The sequence below is a fragment of the Megascapheus bottae genome, chromosome 1, assembly GCF_031878675.1.
Source record: "Megascapheus bottae isolate mThoBot1 chromosome 1, mThoBot2.hap1, whole genome shotgun sequence".
NCBI classification, from domain to species: Eukaryota; Metazoa; Chordata; class Mammalia; order Rodentia; family Geomyidae; genus Megascapheus; species Megascapheus bottae.
Window position 1 is genome coordinate 8,525,552 of NC_143509.1, and position 15,927 is coordinate 8,541,478.

Here is a 15,927-nt window from a genome sequence, read left to right on the forward strand (position 1 = left end):
CTAAAATGAATACATTCAAGGGAATCAATGAGAAAGAAAAAAATTCTAGGATGCTTGGGTTTGTGACAACTGAAAAGTGTGGGACAGAATGTTGTTATGAACTGTGCATATTTGAGTTCAGAATGATTGTGGAATTCTGACTTCTTCATTATGTGTTGTTCTTTCTCTCTCTCTTTTTTTATCCAAGGTCTGCAATCAATGCGGAGCTGTGTAATCTAACACACATCTCAGAATTTTATCTCCTGGGACTCTCAGATGACTCTGAACTACAACCCATGCTCTTTGGGATCTTCTTTTCCATGTACCTGATCACTGTGTCTGGAAATCTGCTCATCATCCTGGCTGTCACCTGTGACCCCCACCTCCACACCTCGATGAACTTCTTCCTCTCCAACCTGTCCTTGGCTTACATCTGCTTCATGTTTACCACCGTGTCCAAGATGCTGGTGAACCTGCAGATTCACAGCAGGCTCATCTCTTACTGCGGCTGCCTGACCCAGATCTCTATTTTCATTTTATTTGGAAACACAGATGTTTTGCTTCTTACTGTCATGGCCTGTGACCGCTTTGTGGACATTTGTCACCCCCTAAATTACCCTCTTATCTTGAACCCTCGTCTCTGTGTCTCCTTACCTCTCTTGTCATTTGTCGCCAGCTTCTTCAAAGGACAGCTGCATGTGTGGATGGCTTTACAAATGACCGATTTCAAGGAATTGGAAATCCTAAATTTCTTCTGTGACCCTTTTCATGTCCAGGATCTTTCCTGTAAGCAAACACTCACTAATAATTTATTTAAATACATTATTGGTACCATATACACTTTCCTTCCTGTCTTAGGGATCCTTTTCTCTTACTACAAGATTCTTTCTTCTGTGCTGAGAATGTCATCTTCAAGCAGGAAGTACAAAGCCTTCTCTACATGTGGCTCTCACCTGTCCGTGGTCTGCTTATTCTTTGCGACAGCATTTGGTGTCTACTTTGCGTCAGCTGTGTCACATTCTCCCAGGGGCACTGCTGTGTTCTCAGCAATGTACACAGTGGTCACTCCTCTCCTGAACCCTTTCATCTACAGCCTCAGGAACACGGAACTCAAATGTGCCCTGAGCAGATTGTACAAACCAGGAGGTGACACCAGGAGGTAGGAAGTTTATTTGTTATGTGGTGTTTTTTCATATATTTTTATTGTAATTAATAGAAGGGTTACATTACATTTGCCAGATAGAAGGTACATTAATTCACATTCATTGATACCCTTTCTCATGTCTTGGTCCCCATTTCCCTCCCCCCCAACCCCCACCCCTCATCTTGTTTTCCCCCCTTCCCTATCCAATTTCAAATAACCAAATACAAATATATCCAATACTATATCAGATAACAAAGTAAGATAGTGTAACAATATGAGATAATCAAGGGATAGGAAAAGAGATGAAATAATTTTTATAGTACTCTTTTGGGGTTTTCTGTTGTTCTGTTTTTCCACTTTTGTTGCTGTTCATGATTTCTGTATTTTACATCTTGTATATAAGTTTATCTGATTTGGGGAAGGGAAGCAGAGCAGAAATAGTGGGACAAAGGGAAAACTAATGCAGCCAGTGAGACTCACTAGACACTATGTTGGCAATGAACTATACAACTGTGGAAGAGGGGGTATGGGAAGGAAAATAACTGGGAGAAAACGAGGGAAGAGTTGACACAGTTCAAAAAAAATGTACTCATTACCTGACTTCCATAATGAACTCCTCTGTACATTGTCTTTACAATAAAAATGTTTAAAAAGTTTAGAAAATCATGAATGGGAAGAGGTAATTTTGCCACATTCAATTCTCCAGCCACACTGAGTGTGAGACACATCTGCATATTTCAAGAGTTGAACTTGGACTTCATGAGTACAGTTTGGGCTGTGTAGAGCAAGATGCCAGCTGTCTGTCTGTCTGTCTGTCTGTCTGTCTGTCTGTCTGTCTGTCTGTTTGTCTGTCTGTGTGCACATGTGTGTATGCACATGCACTTGCACACATTCATGCAGATCCTGGGGCCTCAGCTCCCAGGTTTGGGTACTGTTCTTCAGCTTGTTTGCTCAAAGTTGGTTCTCTACCACTTGAGTCATAGCGCCACTTCCAGCTTTTTGGCGGTTAATTGGAGATAAGAATGCCCTGGAAATTCTTGCTGAGCTGACTTTGAGCCTCAGATCTCAGCCTTTTGAGTAACTACGATTATGGGCATCAGCCCTTAGCGCCTCTGACACCATGTCAGTTCTTTTTTTAAAATATATTTTATTGTAATTAATAAAAGGGTTACATGATATTTGCCAGACAGAAGATGCATGAATTCACATACATTGATACCCTTTCAAATGTCTTGGTACCCATTACCCTCCCCCCCAACCACCACCCACTCCCCGTATTTGTTTTTCCCCCTTCCCTATCAAGTTTCAGATAATCAATTGGAAATAATTTTATTTATTTGTATTTGGTTATCTGTTATGTGGTTTTGACAGAAGCAAGAAACTTCAGCATATAGTCCTATAAATTCTACCTGTCTGAATACTGTATGTGTCTAGTTTAATTAGTACAATCCATTAGAGGTGGAAAACCATTCTGACTATGTCAGGATGGATTCCTTAAGGAGGAATACATCATTGTAATGTTTAAATTGTTAGTTTGTAAAGAAAGATAAATGTCTACAGATGGTAGGCCCAACAAAGAATGTTGCAAGGATTGGGTGATGAATTTTGTAATATGTAGATTTTACCTCAATAATATTGGACAGTCTTTGAATTCAAAACTTTCTAGTTGGTATCCAGCTATCTTGTCCTGCCCTTTTAGTTTGAGTTAATTTTAAAATCATAACCTAGTACCTCAATTTTTCCCCCAATGCCTTTTGTTATTTTATTTATTTTATTAAATTTTTTTATTGTAATTAGTAAAAGGGTTACAGGATATTTGCCAGATAGAAGGTGCATTAATTCACATACATTGATACCCTTTCACATGTCTTGGTACCCATTTCCCTCCCCCCCACACTCCCCACCCGTCTTGGTTTTCCCCCTTCCCTATCAAATTTCAAATATCCAAATACAAATAAATTCAATATATCAGATAACAAAGTGAGATACTATACCAATATGAGATAACCAAGGGACAGCAAAGGAGATGAGAGACAACATAGTACATTAAGGACAACAATCATTCGTTATATGGCTTTTGATTCAATATCCTGGAGGTCCTTTCAATTAGATTCAAATTATATGGCCTTATGTATCAAGATTTTGCTCTATTGCAGATCTCTGCTACTAGAGCCCAAGGTTTCTACTGATTATGACGAATGAGGGAAACCATTGAGCCTAAGTTCCTTTGAGTCTGGCTTACTTCACTTAATATGATTTTTTCTAAGTCTTTCCATTTCCTAACAAATGGGGCGATGTCATTCTTTCTGACACCAGCATCGAATTCCATTGTGTACAAATACCAAACTTGTTGATACACTCATCAACTGAGGGACATCTAGGTTGGTACCATATCTTTGCTATGGTGAATAGTGCTGCAATGAACATTGTTGTGCTAGTGGGTTTAGTATGTCCTTGTTTCTGGATGGTTGGGTAAATGCCAAGTAGTGGAATTGCTGGGTCATAGGGGAGTTCTACGTTTAGCCTTTTCAGGCACTGCCACATTGCTTTCCATAGTGGTTGAACGAGTTTGCACTCCCACCAACAGTGTAGTAGTGATCCCTCCTGGCCACATCCCCTGCAGCATCTGTTGTCATTTGTTTTCCTGATCCTGGCCATTCTAACTGGAGTGAGGTGGAATCTTAGAGTTGTTTTGACTTGCATTTCTTTTATGACCAGAGATGTTGAGCATTTCTTCATGTGTCTATAGGCCATTTTTGTTTCTTCTTCAGAGAAGACTCTCTTTAAGTCTTTGGCCCATTTTTTAATGGGATGGTTGTTACTTTGGAGGTTAGTTTTGGAGTGATCCAATTTTTTGAGTTGTTGATATATTTTAGATATGAGGCCTTTGTCTGTTGTTTGATTGGTGAAGATCTTCTCCCACTCTGTAGGCTTCCTGATTAGTTTACTAGCTATGTCCTTTGCCATACAAAAGCTCTGAAGTTTAATGCAGTCCCACTTATCCAGCCTTTCTCTGATTTGTTGTGATTCTTGGTCCTTATTAAGAAAGTTTCAACCTGTGCCAAGGAGGCCTAGTGTATCTCCTATTCCTTCCTGTAAAGTTTTCAGTGTGTCAGCTTTTACCTCCAGGTCTTTGATCCATTTGGAGTTAATTCTAGTGCAAGGTGACAAAGAAGAATCCAGCTTTAGTTTTCTACAGGTGCTTAACCAGTTCTGCCAGCACAACTTGTTGAAGAGGCTGTCTTTCTTCCATTCTATTTTTTTGGCCCCCTTGTCAAAGATTAGGTGGCCATAGGTCTGTGGTTTAATATCTGGGTCCTCAGTTCTATTCCATTGGACTTCAGGCCTGTTCCTGCGCCAGTGCCAAGCTGTTTTGAGAATTATAGCTCTGTAATAGAGTCTAAAGTTTGGAATTGAAATTCTTCCAGCGCTGTTCTTTCTGCTAAGAAGTGTTTTTGCTATACGGGGTCTTTTATTATTCCATATGAAATTTTGGATTGCCTCTTCTATTTCTTTACAGAATGACATTGGAATGTTGATGGGTATTGCATTGAATTTGTAGATAGCTCTTGGCAAGATGGTCATTTTCACAATGTTGATTCTTCCAATCCAGGAGCATGGGAGGTTTTTCCATTTCCTTAGTTCTGCTTTAATTTCCTTTTTTAGGGTTTTAAAGTTTTCATCAAAAAGGTCCTTTACATTCTTAGTTAAGCTAATTCCTAGGTACTTTATTTTCTTTGAGGCTATTGTGAAAGGAGTGTCTTTCCTGATTATTGCCTCATTCCTCTCACTGTTGGCGTAAAGGAAGGCAGTTGATTTTTAAGGGTTGATTTTATAGCCTGCTACTCTTCAAAAGTTTTGAATCAGTTCAAGGAGCTTGGGAGTAGAGTCTATAGGATTCTTTAAATACAGAATCATGTCATCTGCAAAGAGGGATAGTTTTATTTCCTCTTTCCCTACTTGGATCCCCTTTAGGCTTGCTTCTTGCCTCATTGCACTGGCTAGGAATTCTAGTACTATGTTAAAGAGGAGTGGAGAGAGTGGGCATCCTTGTCTCCTTCCTTATTTTAGAGGGAATGGCTTTAGATTTTCACCATTAAGTGTAATACTAGCAGTAGGTTTCTCATACACAGCCTTTATTACATTGAGGAATGTTCCATGGATTCCTAGTTTCTCCAGAGCTTTTAACATAAAGGGGTGTTGGATCTTGTCAAATGCCTTTTCCGCGTCTATTGAGACAGTCATGTGATTTTTGTCCTTGCTCCTGTTGATGTGTTGAATTATATTAATTGATTTGTGTATGTTGAACCAGCTTTGCCTCCCTGTGATGAATCCAGTTTGATCACAGTGTATAATTTTTTGATGAGTTGTTGTAGACGGTTGGCCAGTATTTTGTTGAGAAGTTTTGCATCGATGTTCATCAAAGATATAGGTCTATACTTCTCTTTCTTTGATGAATCTCTGTCTGGTTTGTGGATGAGGGTTATACTGGCTTCATAGACTGAGTTTGGTAAGGAACCTTCATTTTCAATTTCGTTGAAGAGCTTGAGGAGTATTGGTGTGAGCTCTGCTTTGAAGACCTTATAGAATTCAGCTGTGAATCCATCTGGCCCTGGGCTTTTCTTAGGTGGAAGTTCTCTAATTGCCATTTCTATTTCAGAGCTTGAAATAGGCCTGTTGAGTTGGCTTAGTTCTTCTTGGTTCAGGTTGGGTATGTTAATATTGGCTAGGAATTCATCCATTTCATCTAGATTCTCAAAATTTTTGGCGTAAAGTTTTGAGAAGTATTTCCTCGTGATATTCTGGATCTTGGTAATTTCTGTCGTGATATTACCATTTTCATCTGCGATTTTGTTTATTTCGATATGCTCTCTTCTTTTTTTGGTAAGATTTGCTAAGGGCTTGTCAATTTTGTTAATTCTTTCAAAGAACCAACTCCTTGTTTTGTTGATTCTTTCTATAGTTTTTTTGGATTCCAAATCATTTAATTCTCCTGTGATTTTAATAATTTGTTTTCTTCTACTGGGATTAGGGTTGGTTTGTTGCTCTTTTTCCAGGAGCTTAAGGTGAGACATTAACTTCTTCATTTGCAATTTTTTCAACTTGTTGTTGTAGGCACTCAGCGCTAGAAATATTCCTCTGAGTACTGCCTTTGCTGTGTCCCAAAGGAGTTGGTATTTTGTGTGCTCCTTACTGTTAAATTTCATAAACTGTTGGATTTCTGTTCTGATCTCTTCGATGACCCATTGGTGATTCAACAATGTGTTGTTCAGTCTCCATGATTTACAGGGTTTTCGTTGGTGGAGATGTGTGTTCAGTTCCAGTTTGATGCCTTTGTGGTCTGAGAGTGTGCATGGAATAATTTCAGTGTTTCTGAATCTGTCCAGGTTTGTTTTATGGCCTAAGATGTGATCTATTTTGGAAAATGTTCCATTCGCTGCTGAGAAAAACGTATTTTGTGATGTTGCTGGGTGGAATATTCTGCAGATGTCTGTTAGATCTAATTGGTCTATATAGTTGTTCAGTTCTAAGGTTTCTCTGTTGAGTTTTTCCCTTGTTGATCTGTCCATAGGTGAGAGTGGTGTGTTAAAGTCACCAACAATCACTGTATTTCGATCTATGAAAAAATCCACTACAAACATTTCCCCACTGCAACTGCCCGTACCAACATTTTCATTGAAGCATTGTTTACTTATCCAAGATATGCAATCAACAGAGATACCCCCTAGTGGATTAATGGATCAAGAAAATGTGGTCTATATGCACAATGAAATTCTATACTCACATCAGAAATAATGACATTGTACAGTTTGTAAGGGAATATGCAGACCTGGAAAATTAATACCCAACTTCTCAACTCTTCACCTGTATTGTATTTGTAATGTCAGGGTTTGTACTGTAATGTTAACCTTAAATCACGGAAGGTTTTCTGAATGTATTTGGGGGTGGGAAGGAAAGGAACTATTTGAATAAATGTTTATATGAATAATAAAACAAAATAAATTAGAAAAAATATAAACTTTGAATATGGAATCATGATGTTTCTGAAGATATATGGTATGGATAGAGAACAATGAAAATTTATTGAAAGTCACCCCAGTTTGGAGATCACTTATAAGAATTGTGAAAAGTCCATGCCACCTGTCCATCAGATAAGCATAGTTGATAGAAGTTTCAGTGTATTAATCATCTGCATAGACAGAGAGTCTTGAACCAGCATGAATTTCCTTTAGGTCCTCTCAGATCTCTGTGTGAAATGTCCACAGGGACTTGGTCATTGATGTGCTCAATTTGGATAATTGGGAGCTGTGGGCCTCAATCCTCCAAGGCCATCTAGAAGTGGAGGGGGAGCCTGTGCTCCCTGCCCTTCACTCTCCTGCCTGCAGGACCCTGCTCCTCCATCTGCCTCCTCCTTGTCAGCGTCCCCCAGCTCTGCTTCCATGGTGTCTTCACATCCACCCTGAAGGCCAGAGGCTGAACTGGTGCTGCACAGCAGATCTGGGGTCCTCAGATCTGTCCACCTGGGTCATGGCTGAAGAGAGAGGCAGCTTAAGCGAGTCAGTACTGAGGGTGGAGTCTGAGAAGGGCTTTGGAGATTTGTTTTGTGGAGCATGAGGACAGCTTTACTGAGAGAATGTTGATAATGATGATGATGATGATGATGATGATGATGATGATGATGATGATGGTGATGTTGATAATGATGAGAAGGAGGATGAGGAAGAGGAGGAGGAGATGTATGGTGATGATGCTTCTACTGCTGCTGCTGCTGTTGGTGACAAGAACACCACACAACAATGATCCACGGTTGACATGTTACCCTGTGCTCACTTCTGAGCCCAGTTTTATGTCATTTTTTCTCATTTCATATGCTTCAACTTCCTCCCTGTGTGTGTGGGGGGGGTGTGGGTATGTGTGTGTGCATGCCTGCGCTGGTTTCAGATCTTTTACCCATGGCCTGGAAGATGTCCTTAAGGTGTTTTGATTGAAGTTGGCCCTTTATCACCTAAGCCATAGCTCGTACCATTTCCAGCTGTCTTTGTGGTTCCCTGGAGGTAAGAGTCTTATGAACATTCTTGCTCAGGTGACTGGGAACTGCCTTCCTCAGATCTCACAATTGCAGGCAGGAGCCACTGGAAACCGGAAGATATATATATATATATATGTATATATATATACACACACACATATATATATATATTAAATAGCTGTTTTTGCTTTCTGATGTTTATTTTTATTAATCTGTAGCTTAGGTGAACCAGGAGTTGACACCCTGAGAATCCTCTCCTACCCCTCACACTTTGCTCACTTTTTGTATAGATGCACTGACATGTTGATCATTGCATGTTGATATGTGACATATAACAGCCATGTCTGAGAGAACTCAAGTGCTCTTTGTCTCTGAGCCTGACTTACTCTCCTCAATAGCACATTTCCAGGTCCACCCATTTCCCTGCAAATGGCATAATACCAGAATAGCCAAGTCCAGGGGGACCAGAAAGTAGATTTGTGTCTGCCTAGGGTTGCAGTGAAATAAGGAGTGACTGTTCAGGGGTCTGGATTTCTTCTCAGAATGGTAAAATTTGACTATGTTCATAGCTGCCTCATTGTGAATGCATTATAAGTGATGGAACTGTATCCTTTAGATGATTCTTATGAGAATGATCTTCAATGAATCTGTTCTTGACTCAAGACATGAGTAAGCTGTAGTATCATATCAACATGCTCTAACTCACATTTCTGTTCTGTTTTTGGATTTCTTTAAAAAATTAATTTAGGTAAGTACATTACCATCCCTTCCCCCTTTTCAATTTCATTTTATTGCCAGGGTAATGTACAGAGGAGTTACAGTTACATATGTAAACTAGTGAGTGCATTTCTTGTTGGACATTGTTAAGCCCACCCATGTTTTTCTCCCACTTTCCCTCTGTCCACATCCCCAGTTGTAGAGTGCATTTTCAACACATGGTCTTGTGTGTTACTGTTACATGGGGTAATCCTTTGTCCTTTGTCTCACCATTTTGTTGTTTCGCTTCCCTTTCCTAATTCAAGTACATATATATATTTATACAATTCACCAGGTACCAAAATCAGATTCAGTGACAAGAAGGGAAAAATCATAATGGGGGGTGGCATTAGAAACAAGAAATACCTTCACTTGCTATATTAAAATCATGAAGAAAACCCTCTTGTTTCCATATCCTGGAGTTCATTGACCTTAGCATCATCCTATATGGTCATATGCACATAGATTTGAGCTATTGTGATCCTCTGCTTGGAAAATCCTAGACATGTACTAATTATCACAAATGAGGGAAACCAAGCAGCCTACGGTTCTTTGGGTCTGGCTCGCTTCACTTAATATGATTATTCCAGGCCTTTCCATTTCCTTATGAATGGGTTGATGCCATTCTTTCTCATGGTTCATAGAATTCGGTGATGTATATGAAGCACATTTTCTTGATCTGTTCATTGATTGAGGGGCTTCTCGGTTGGTTCCATATCTTAGCTATGGTAAATAATGCTGAGTGACCGTGGCTGTGGTGGTAGATTTACTGGGGCCTTGTTTATGGACATTTGGGTAGATGCCCACAAGTTGGATTGCTGGGTCACAGGGAAGCTGTATGTTTAGCCCTCCATACTGCTCTCCATACTGCTCTCTTCACTGGCTCACACATTTACACTCCAACCAACAGTGTAGTAGTGTTCCCTTCTGTACCCATATCTGCCAGCATCTGTTGTTATTACATGTCTTGATCATGGCCATTCTAACTGGAATGAGGTGGAATCTCAAAGTTGTTTTGATTTGCATTTCTTTTATAGCCAGAGATGGAGAGCATCTCTTCATGTGTCTACTGGCTATTCTTATTTCTTCTTCAGATAAGTCTCTCTAGAGCTCAACAAATTAAACCTCCCCTTAATAAACCGTCCAAGAACAACAAAGTCATTTAAAAATTGTTCTGTGATTTCTAACAATGCTGTTCACCAGTAGGACAGGAGGATAGGCAAACTTCTGGGTCAGAAGAGGCTAGAAGTGGGGGATTGCCATAACAGAGAAATATTTCTATGTACACTGCACCTCAAGTATGTTATACATTTAAAATTATAAATATTTGGATATCAGGTATATACAGTTGAGAATTACTGGACACATATTTTGTTTTTCTAATGACATTTCTTCTTTACGCAGGTGTTCGAGTGATCTCGAAACAGAAAATCTAAACACAGTCTCTGAGTTCTATCTCCTGGACCTCTCAGATGACCCTGAACTACAACAAGTCCTCTTTGGGATCTTCCTGTTCATGTATTTGACCACCGTGCTGGGAAATCTGCTCATCATCCTGGCCGTCAGCTCTGACCCTCATCTCCAGACCCCCATGTACTTCTTCCTCTGTAACCTCTCCTTGGCTGACATCTGCTTCACATCTACCACGGTAACCAAGATGCTGGTGAACATGCAGAATCACAGCAGAGCCATCTCCTATGGGGGCTGCCTCACCCAGATGTCTTTCTTCCTCTTTTTTGACTGCATGGATGACTTGCTTCTGACTGTCATGGCGTATGACCACTTTGTGGCCATCTGTCGCCTGCTGCAATACCCGGTCCTCTTGAACCCTCTCTGCTGTCACATCTTAGTACTGGTGTCTGCTTTGTTTAATTTTCTGGATTCCCAGTCACACAATATATTGATCTTACAATTCACTTGCTTTAAAAGTGTGGAAATCCCAAATTACTTCTGTGATGCTTCTCAAATATTTAAACTGTCCTGTTCTGGTTCCCTTACAAATAACTTGTTCATATATGTAAGTACTGTCATCTTCGGGCTATTTCCTCTTTCAGGGATCCTTTACTCTTACTACAAAATTATCTCTTCCATCCTCAGGATCCCCACAGAAAGTGAGAGGCACAAATCCTTCTCCATGTGTGGGACTCACCTGTCGGTGGTTTGCTTTTTCTACGGCACCTTGCTTGGTGTGTACTGTGGTTCCACTGTGTTCCACGGCTCCAAGAATCTTGTGGTGGCCTCGCTGATGTACACAGTGGTCTCCCCCATGCTGAACCCCTTCATCTACAGCCTGAGGAACAGGGACATTAGCAGGACTCTGAGGAGGCTGGGCAGCAGGATCCTTGGAATTCAGGACTTGGGTAGGACACTTAACTAAATGGAAGAATTAGGCAGCTCTCTGCTTCTTCTTCCATGTGGAAAATGTGAAGAGTAATTGGCTAATTAATTCCCCATCTTGTTCCCTTGTTGCACAGTAGTTAAGAGCCTTAGGATTCTGGAGACTGGGTTGCTATAGACAGATGCAAAGATTCAGTTCTGGAGAACAAAAGGTTTTTCTGCAGAGGAGTAGTGCCTGTGAGGTTCTCAATGCAATTGATGTAAATAGAATGTGCACAGAAGAAAATTACAATGGTATTTTAGACTCTAAGAATTTCCTGGAAGAAATGGAAAGACTTAGAAAAAAAATCATATTAAGTGAAGTAAGCCAGACACAAAGGAACATAGGCTCAATGGTTTCCCTCATTTGTCATAATCAGTAGAAACCTTGGGCTCTCCCAGCAGATATCTACAATAGAACAAAACTTAGATACATGAAGCCATATAGAATGACACTAAATGAAAGACCTCCAGGATATAGAGACAAAAGCCATATAATGAATGATTGTTGTCCTTCATGTACTATGTTATCTCTCATCTTTTTGCTGCCTTGGTTATCTCATATTCTTACAGGATTTCACCTGGTTATCTGATGTATTGTATATATATGTGTATTTGGTTATTTGAAGTCGTATAGGGAAGGGAAGAAAAAAAGATGAGGGGTGGGGTGGTGGGAGGGAAATGAGGACCAAGACATGAGAAAGGGTATCAATTTTTGTGAAGTAATGCACCTTCTTTCTGTGCATGTAATGCAACCCTTCTATTAATTACAATAAAAATATATGAAAAAAATAATTTTCCTGGAAGGAGCAATGATAGAGAAGGGATGAATAGAATGAAATTCATTTGACCTTTGAGCTGCTTCTGGGATATAGGAAAAGTCTAAACAAATTCTTCTGTGGAACTTTTCCAATTTTTTCTTCTTCAAGCGCAAGCATATATTCTGAGAGACTGGGTACTTTTGAGGTCTGTGTTGTAACTTCAAGGCTCCTTACAGTAGCTAATAGTCCTGGTCTGCATCCACCTTCATTTTGAATGACTGCAGTTCTGATGGGCTCACAGCTGAGTATCTCGTGCCTGTGGTTTTTGCGTCCTGACGCTGGACACTTGCTGCCTTCACAGGAACCCTAGAGTTGAGCCTGAAGCTTTCGTCCACCCCCAGTGTGCAGGGAGGTTTGGAGTAAATATTCCCTTGTCATGATCTGGATGGGTAGATGAAGTCATGTGCACTCAAGGTCATTTTTCATCAAGAAGAAAACCATTGGCAAGAGAATATTAATAATTTTAACTCTGAAGGTCAGGAATATGTTTTGTCTGTTATGGAGGTTGAACTCTGCCGGTGTGTATGGGCCTTGTCTAGGCCTGTGGGTGAGCTGGACATGGCTGTTCATCTGAGCTGAGGTGGTGGTGAGATGTTGCCCCACTGCTGGACCTACTGAACCTATTTGGCACTGGTTGAAAGAGACTTGTGAAGTGTCTCTCGTGTTAACTGAAACATGTTGGCACCACTAGTGAGTATTTTATGTTCTGTGTACAAAATGAACCCACATTGAACCTGAATCCACTGTAAACTGGACCAGAACTGAATCAGGATAGGTAAATGCTGCCTTTGAGTCAGTTGAGCCTACATGCAGAAGGTTGCGTCTGGTCAAGTAGAAAGTTGGCTGAGTAGGGGAAGGAATTTCCTTTTGAGCTGGTTTACACTGCGTATCTGGATCTTTTTCTGGGTCTGTGTTGGATGTTCTGCAGAATGAAGTAGGGGAAATGGGAATGGCTCACACAACCACTATCCAGCACTGTAGGGGACAGGAAGGAGAAGCTGGCTCAGTGGGGTCTATACTGCTGACTGCAGAGTTGGTGATGTGATGAGCTGGGTGGGATGATGGGCAGTGTCTAGAACCCCCCCCCCACTAGGTTGAACCCTCTAGGTGAAAACGGTGTGGCGAGGACACAGGTGGTCCCTTTAGATGTGTTAGGCCCCCAGATGTGGTGCCATTGGCCGTGGAAGTGCTCCTCTGTGTGTTCCTCCTCTTCCCTCTGCCCTCCTCCCAGTGATTTCATGGACAGAAATTGCTGTTTTCTCCAGCAGCCTGGTGGTGAACCACCTGGCTCCAGTGTGTGTCTACCACGTCACAGGCTGAATCCCACACTGTGTCCCCTGCCTTTCTATCAATCATCTATCCCAGTGATGTAGTTAAAATGTTTTTAACTCTTTTATTTACCAAATATTTTTAATTTTTTAAAATTGGTGTCACTATTTATTTGTGAATTTAGTTCTTGGACTCTGGTCCTGGTGCTTAACAGAGTGTATTATACTATCCAAATCTAAGAAATAGTTTTTATCTACCAATACAGAATTGAATTTTTACAATATATCCCGCGAAATTCATATCACAGTGAATATCTGGTTAGGCCATAATCTACACACACACACACACACACACACACACACACACACACACACACACACACACACAAAATCATTCTCTCTCTCTCTCTCTCTCTCTCTCTCTCTCTCTCTCTCTCTCTCTCTGTCTTTGTGTCTCTGAATCAAATATTGTACTGTATACTAAGTGGGCCTCTGGTGAGGGGACAGTAATTAAACGTGTTCAAAACACAGGAAAGGATAGATGACCTTTGGATCAAGTTAGCAATCCTAGCTCCTCTGGAAATGGCAATCTGTAGTTCATGGTTCCAACAAGGCTACTGGAGAATTGCAGGGGCCTGTTTTCCCTAATGAAGTAAGCTCCTCAAAATGTATACCCCCTTCAAAAAATGAGGAAATGAGAGTTTTGACTCAGTAGTAAAGCACCATCTTAAGCAAGGAAACCTCAACAACTAATTTTCTACTGTAAAGATTTAGTTGCTCAGTTCGTTGGTACTGAAGACCCAACACTCATTCATGTATTTTTTTTGGTTGGACTGCAATATAAAGCTGACCTAAGTGCCAGTGAAATACTAGACTGATGTTATACCCTCAGTCTAAGGCTATAATTTACTAGAAGAGAAAAGCCACTATTATAAATTTCTAATAGTTGGTCTACGATAGTGAAATATTCATTGTTGGAGTGAAATAACTTTTTGTCATGAACATAGGAAATAGATAGAAAGATGCTTTCTGTCAAGAACAGTAAAACTATCAACTAAGAATATACTGGAGAAGCACTCAAACAAACTTCAGACTCTTATCCTAGCTCCTATGGAGGCTGAGAGTTGAGGATCAAGGTTAAAAGCCAGCTAGGGCACAAAATGACCTAAGACTCTTATCTCCAATTAACCTCTAGAAAATGGAAGGGGGCCTTGGCTCAAGGGTAGGGTGGTAGACTTGAGCTGAAAAGCTCAGGGACAGAACCCAGGCCCAGGGGTAGGGTGGTAGCCTTGAGCCTAAGAGCTCAGAGACAGTGCCCAGGCTAAGTTCAAACCCCATGAACCTCAAAACTCTAAATAAGTAAAGTTCAGAGTCTTTTACGTTTATGCTGTTACAGAATCTACCTACCCACCACAGTATGCCATCTTCCTGTGTTATGGAAATAAGCCTGTCAGGAACAGACCAGCAGTATGCCTTCAGAGATTGGCCTACGTAACTTCTCCTATGGCGTAATGTAACGTATCAGACCAATGCATACAAAGCAGTGGTTTGGGCCTCATAAAACCATAACTTGCTTCCTTGTGCATGGCTTATCACAAGTCCAGGATTTGGGGTAGTTTAATATCAGAGCCAAGCCAAACCACTTCTTTTGAATATATGTCAATGATATAGGTGTACTTTTACTTGCTTCTTGTGTCACTTGCATTTTCCTCTTCTATTTTCAGGATTTTCTATCTGTCCTGTAAATGTCATTTAGTCTGGCTAGACAAAAAAGTTTGAAACTCATTTTAATTATTCAGCAAAAAGGCAGGCTGGAGATGTAGTTCAAATGAGCAAACAAACTAAGCAAACAGGATAGAAACAGGAGATCCTGAATTTAAGCCCTGGTATTGGAGAGAAAAACCCACTGGTGTTACCATTATTTTTTATGTCAATCCATGAAATTGTAATTGTGCATATATTCATACTTAGAATACCTCAGATATTATGATCAGAGAAGTACTACCTCTCCATATTCATAACTAGAAACCTATACAAATAGTATCTGGGCATATGTGTGAATTGTGAGCATGAGAGTATGACTAATGCAGGAGTTTCTTTCATCTCCACGTGTGAGGCACCGATGCTTTTAATTCAGTTTTAATTAATGGATTGCCACAAGCACTGTGGTGTCACAGTAGTTTTATGATGTCATAATGTGACAATGACGTCACAATGGACAGTGATGCCAAAATTCTGATATGAGGTCATGATTATCTTTTTTACTGTCACAATGCCTGCCATGTCTGAAACTTTCTTAGGCTAAAATCAGGATATGAAGTAAAAGCTTCTCTGATGTAAAAATAGCCATGTTATATCACAATGGTTAGGATTTTATGGTAGGTCAGTGATGTCATTCCATCAATGTGATGTCAAAAATTATGATTTTGCACTAGTTGTGTGAAGTCACAATGAGATAATGATGTCCTAAGAACAATATTATTTCACACATATATACAAATTATTATCACAAAGTAAGAATAAAAACTAAGGCAATGTAGGCAAAGCACTACA

General features: G+C 40.3%; 1 protein-coding gene across 1 annotated transcript; it reads left to right on the forward strand.

Annotated features, from left to right (window-relative positions):
* The first annotated feature begins 419 nt into the window (after positions 1-419).
* Positions 420-14,886, forward strand: LOC150068297 (olfactory receptor 7E24-like). Its single transcript, XM_090318986.1, has 5 exons — positions 420-579; positions 964-1,138; positions 10,314-11,269; positions 12,408-12,458; positions 14,771-14,886. The coding sequence occupies exons 1-5, from the start codon at positions 420-422 to the stop codon at positions 14,884-14,886; spliced, it is 1,458 nt and encodes a 485-aa protein (XP_090175112.1).
* Positions 14,887-15,927: the final 1,041 nt, after the last annotated feature.

Coding starts and splice junctions, on each gene's coding strand:
- LOC150068297 (XM_090318986.1), top strand. CDS start 420: ATGTTTACCACCGTGTCCAAGATGCTGGTGAACCTGCAGATTCACAGC. Junction 1,139..10,313: donor CCAGGAGGTGACACCAGGAG/GTAGGAAGTTTA, acceptor TTCTTTACGCAG/GTGTTCGAGTGATCTCGAAA. Junction 11,270..12,407: donor CCTTGGAATTCAGGACTTGG/GTAGGACACTTA, acceptor CTGCCTTCACAG/GAACCCTAGAGTTGAGCCTG.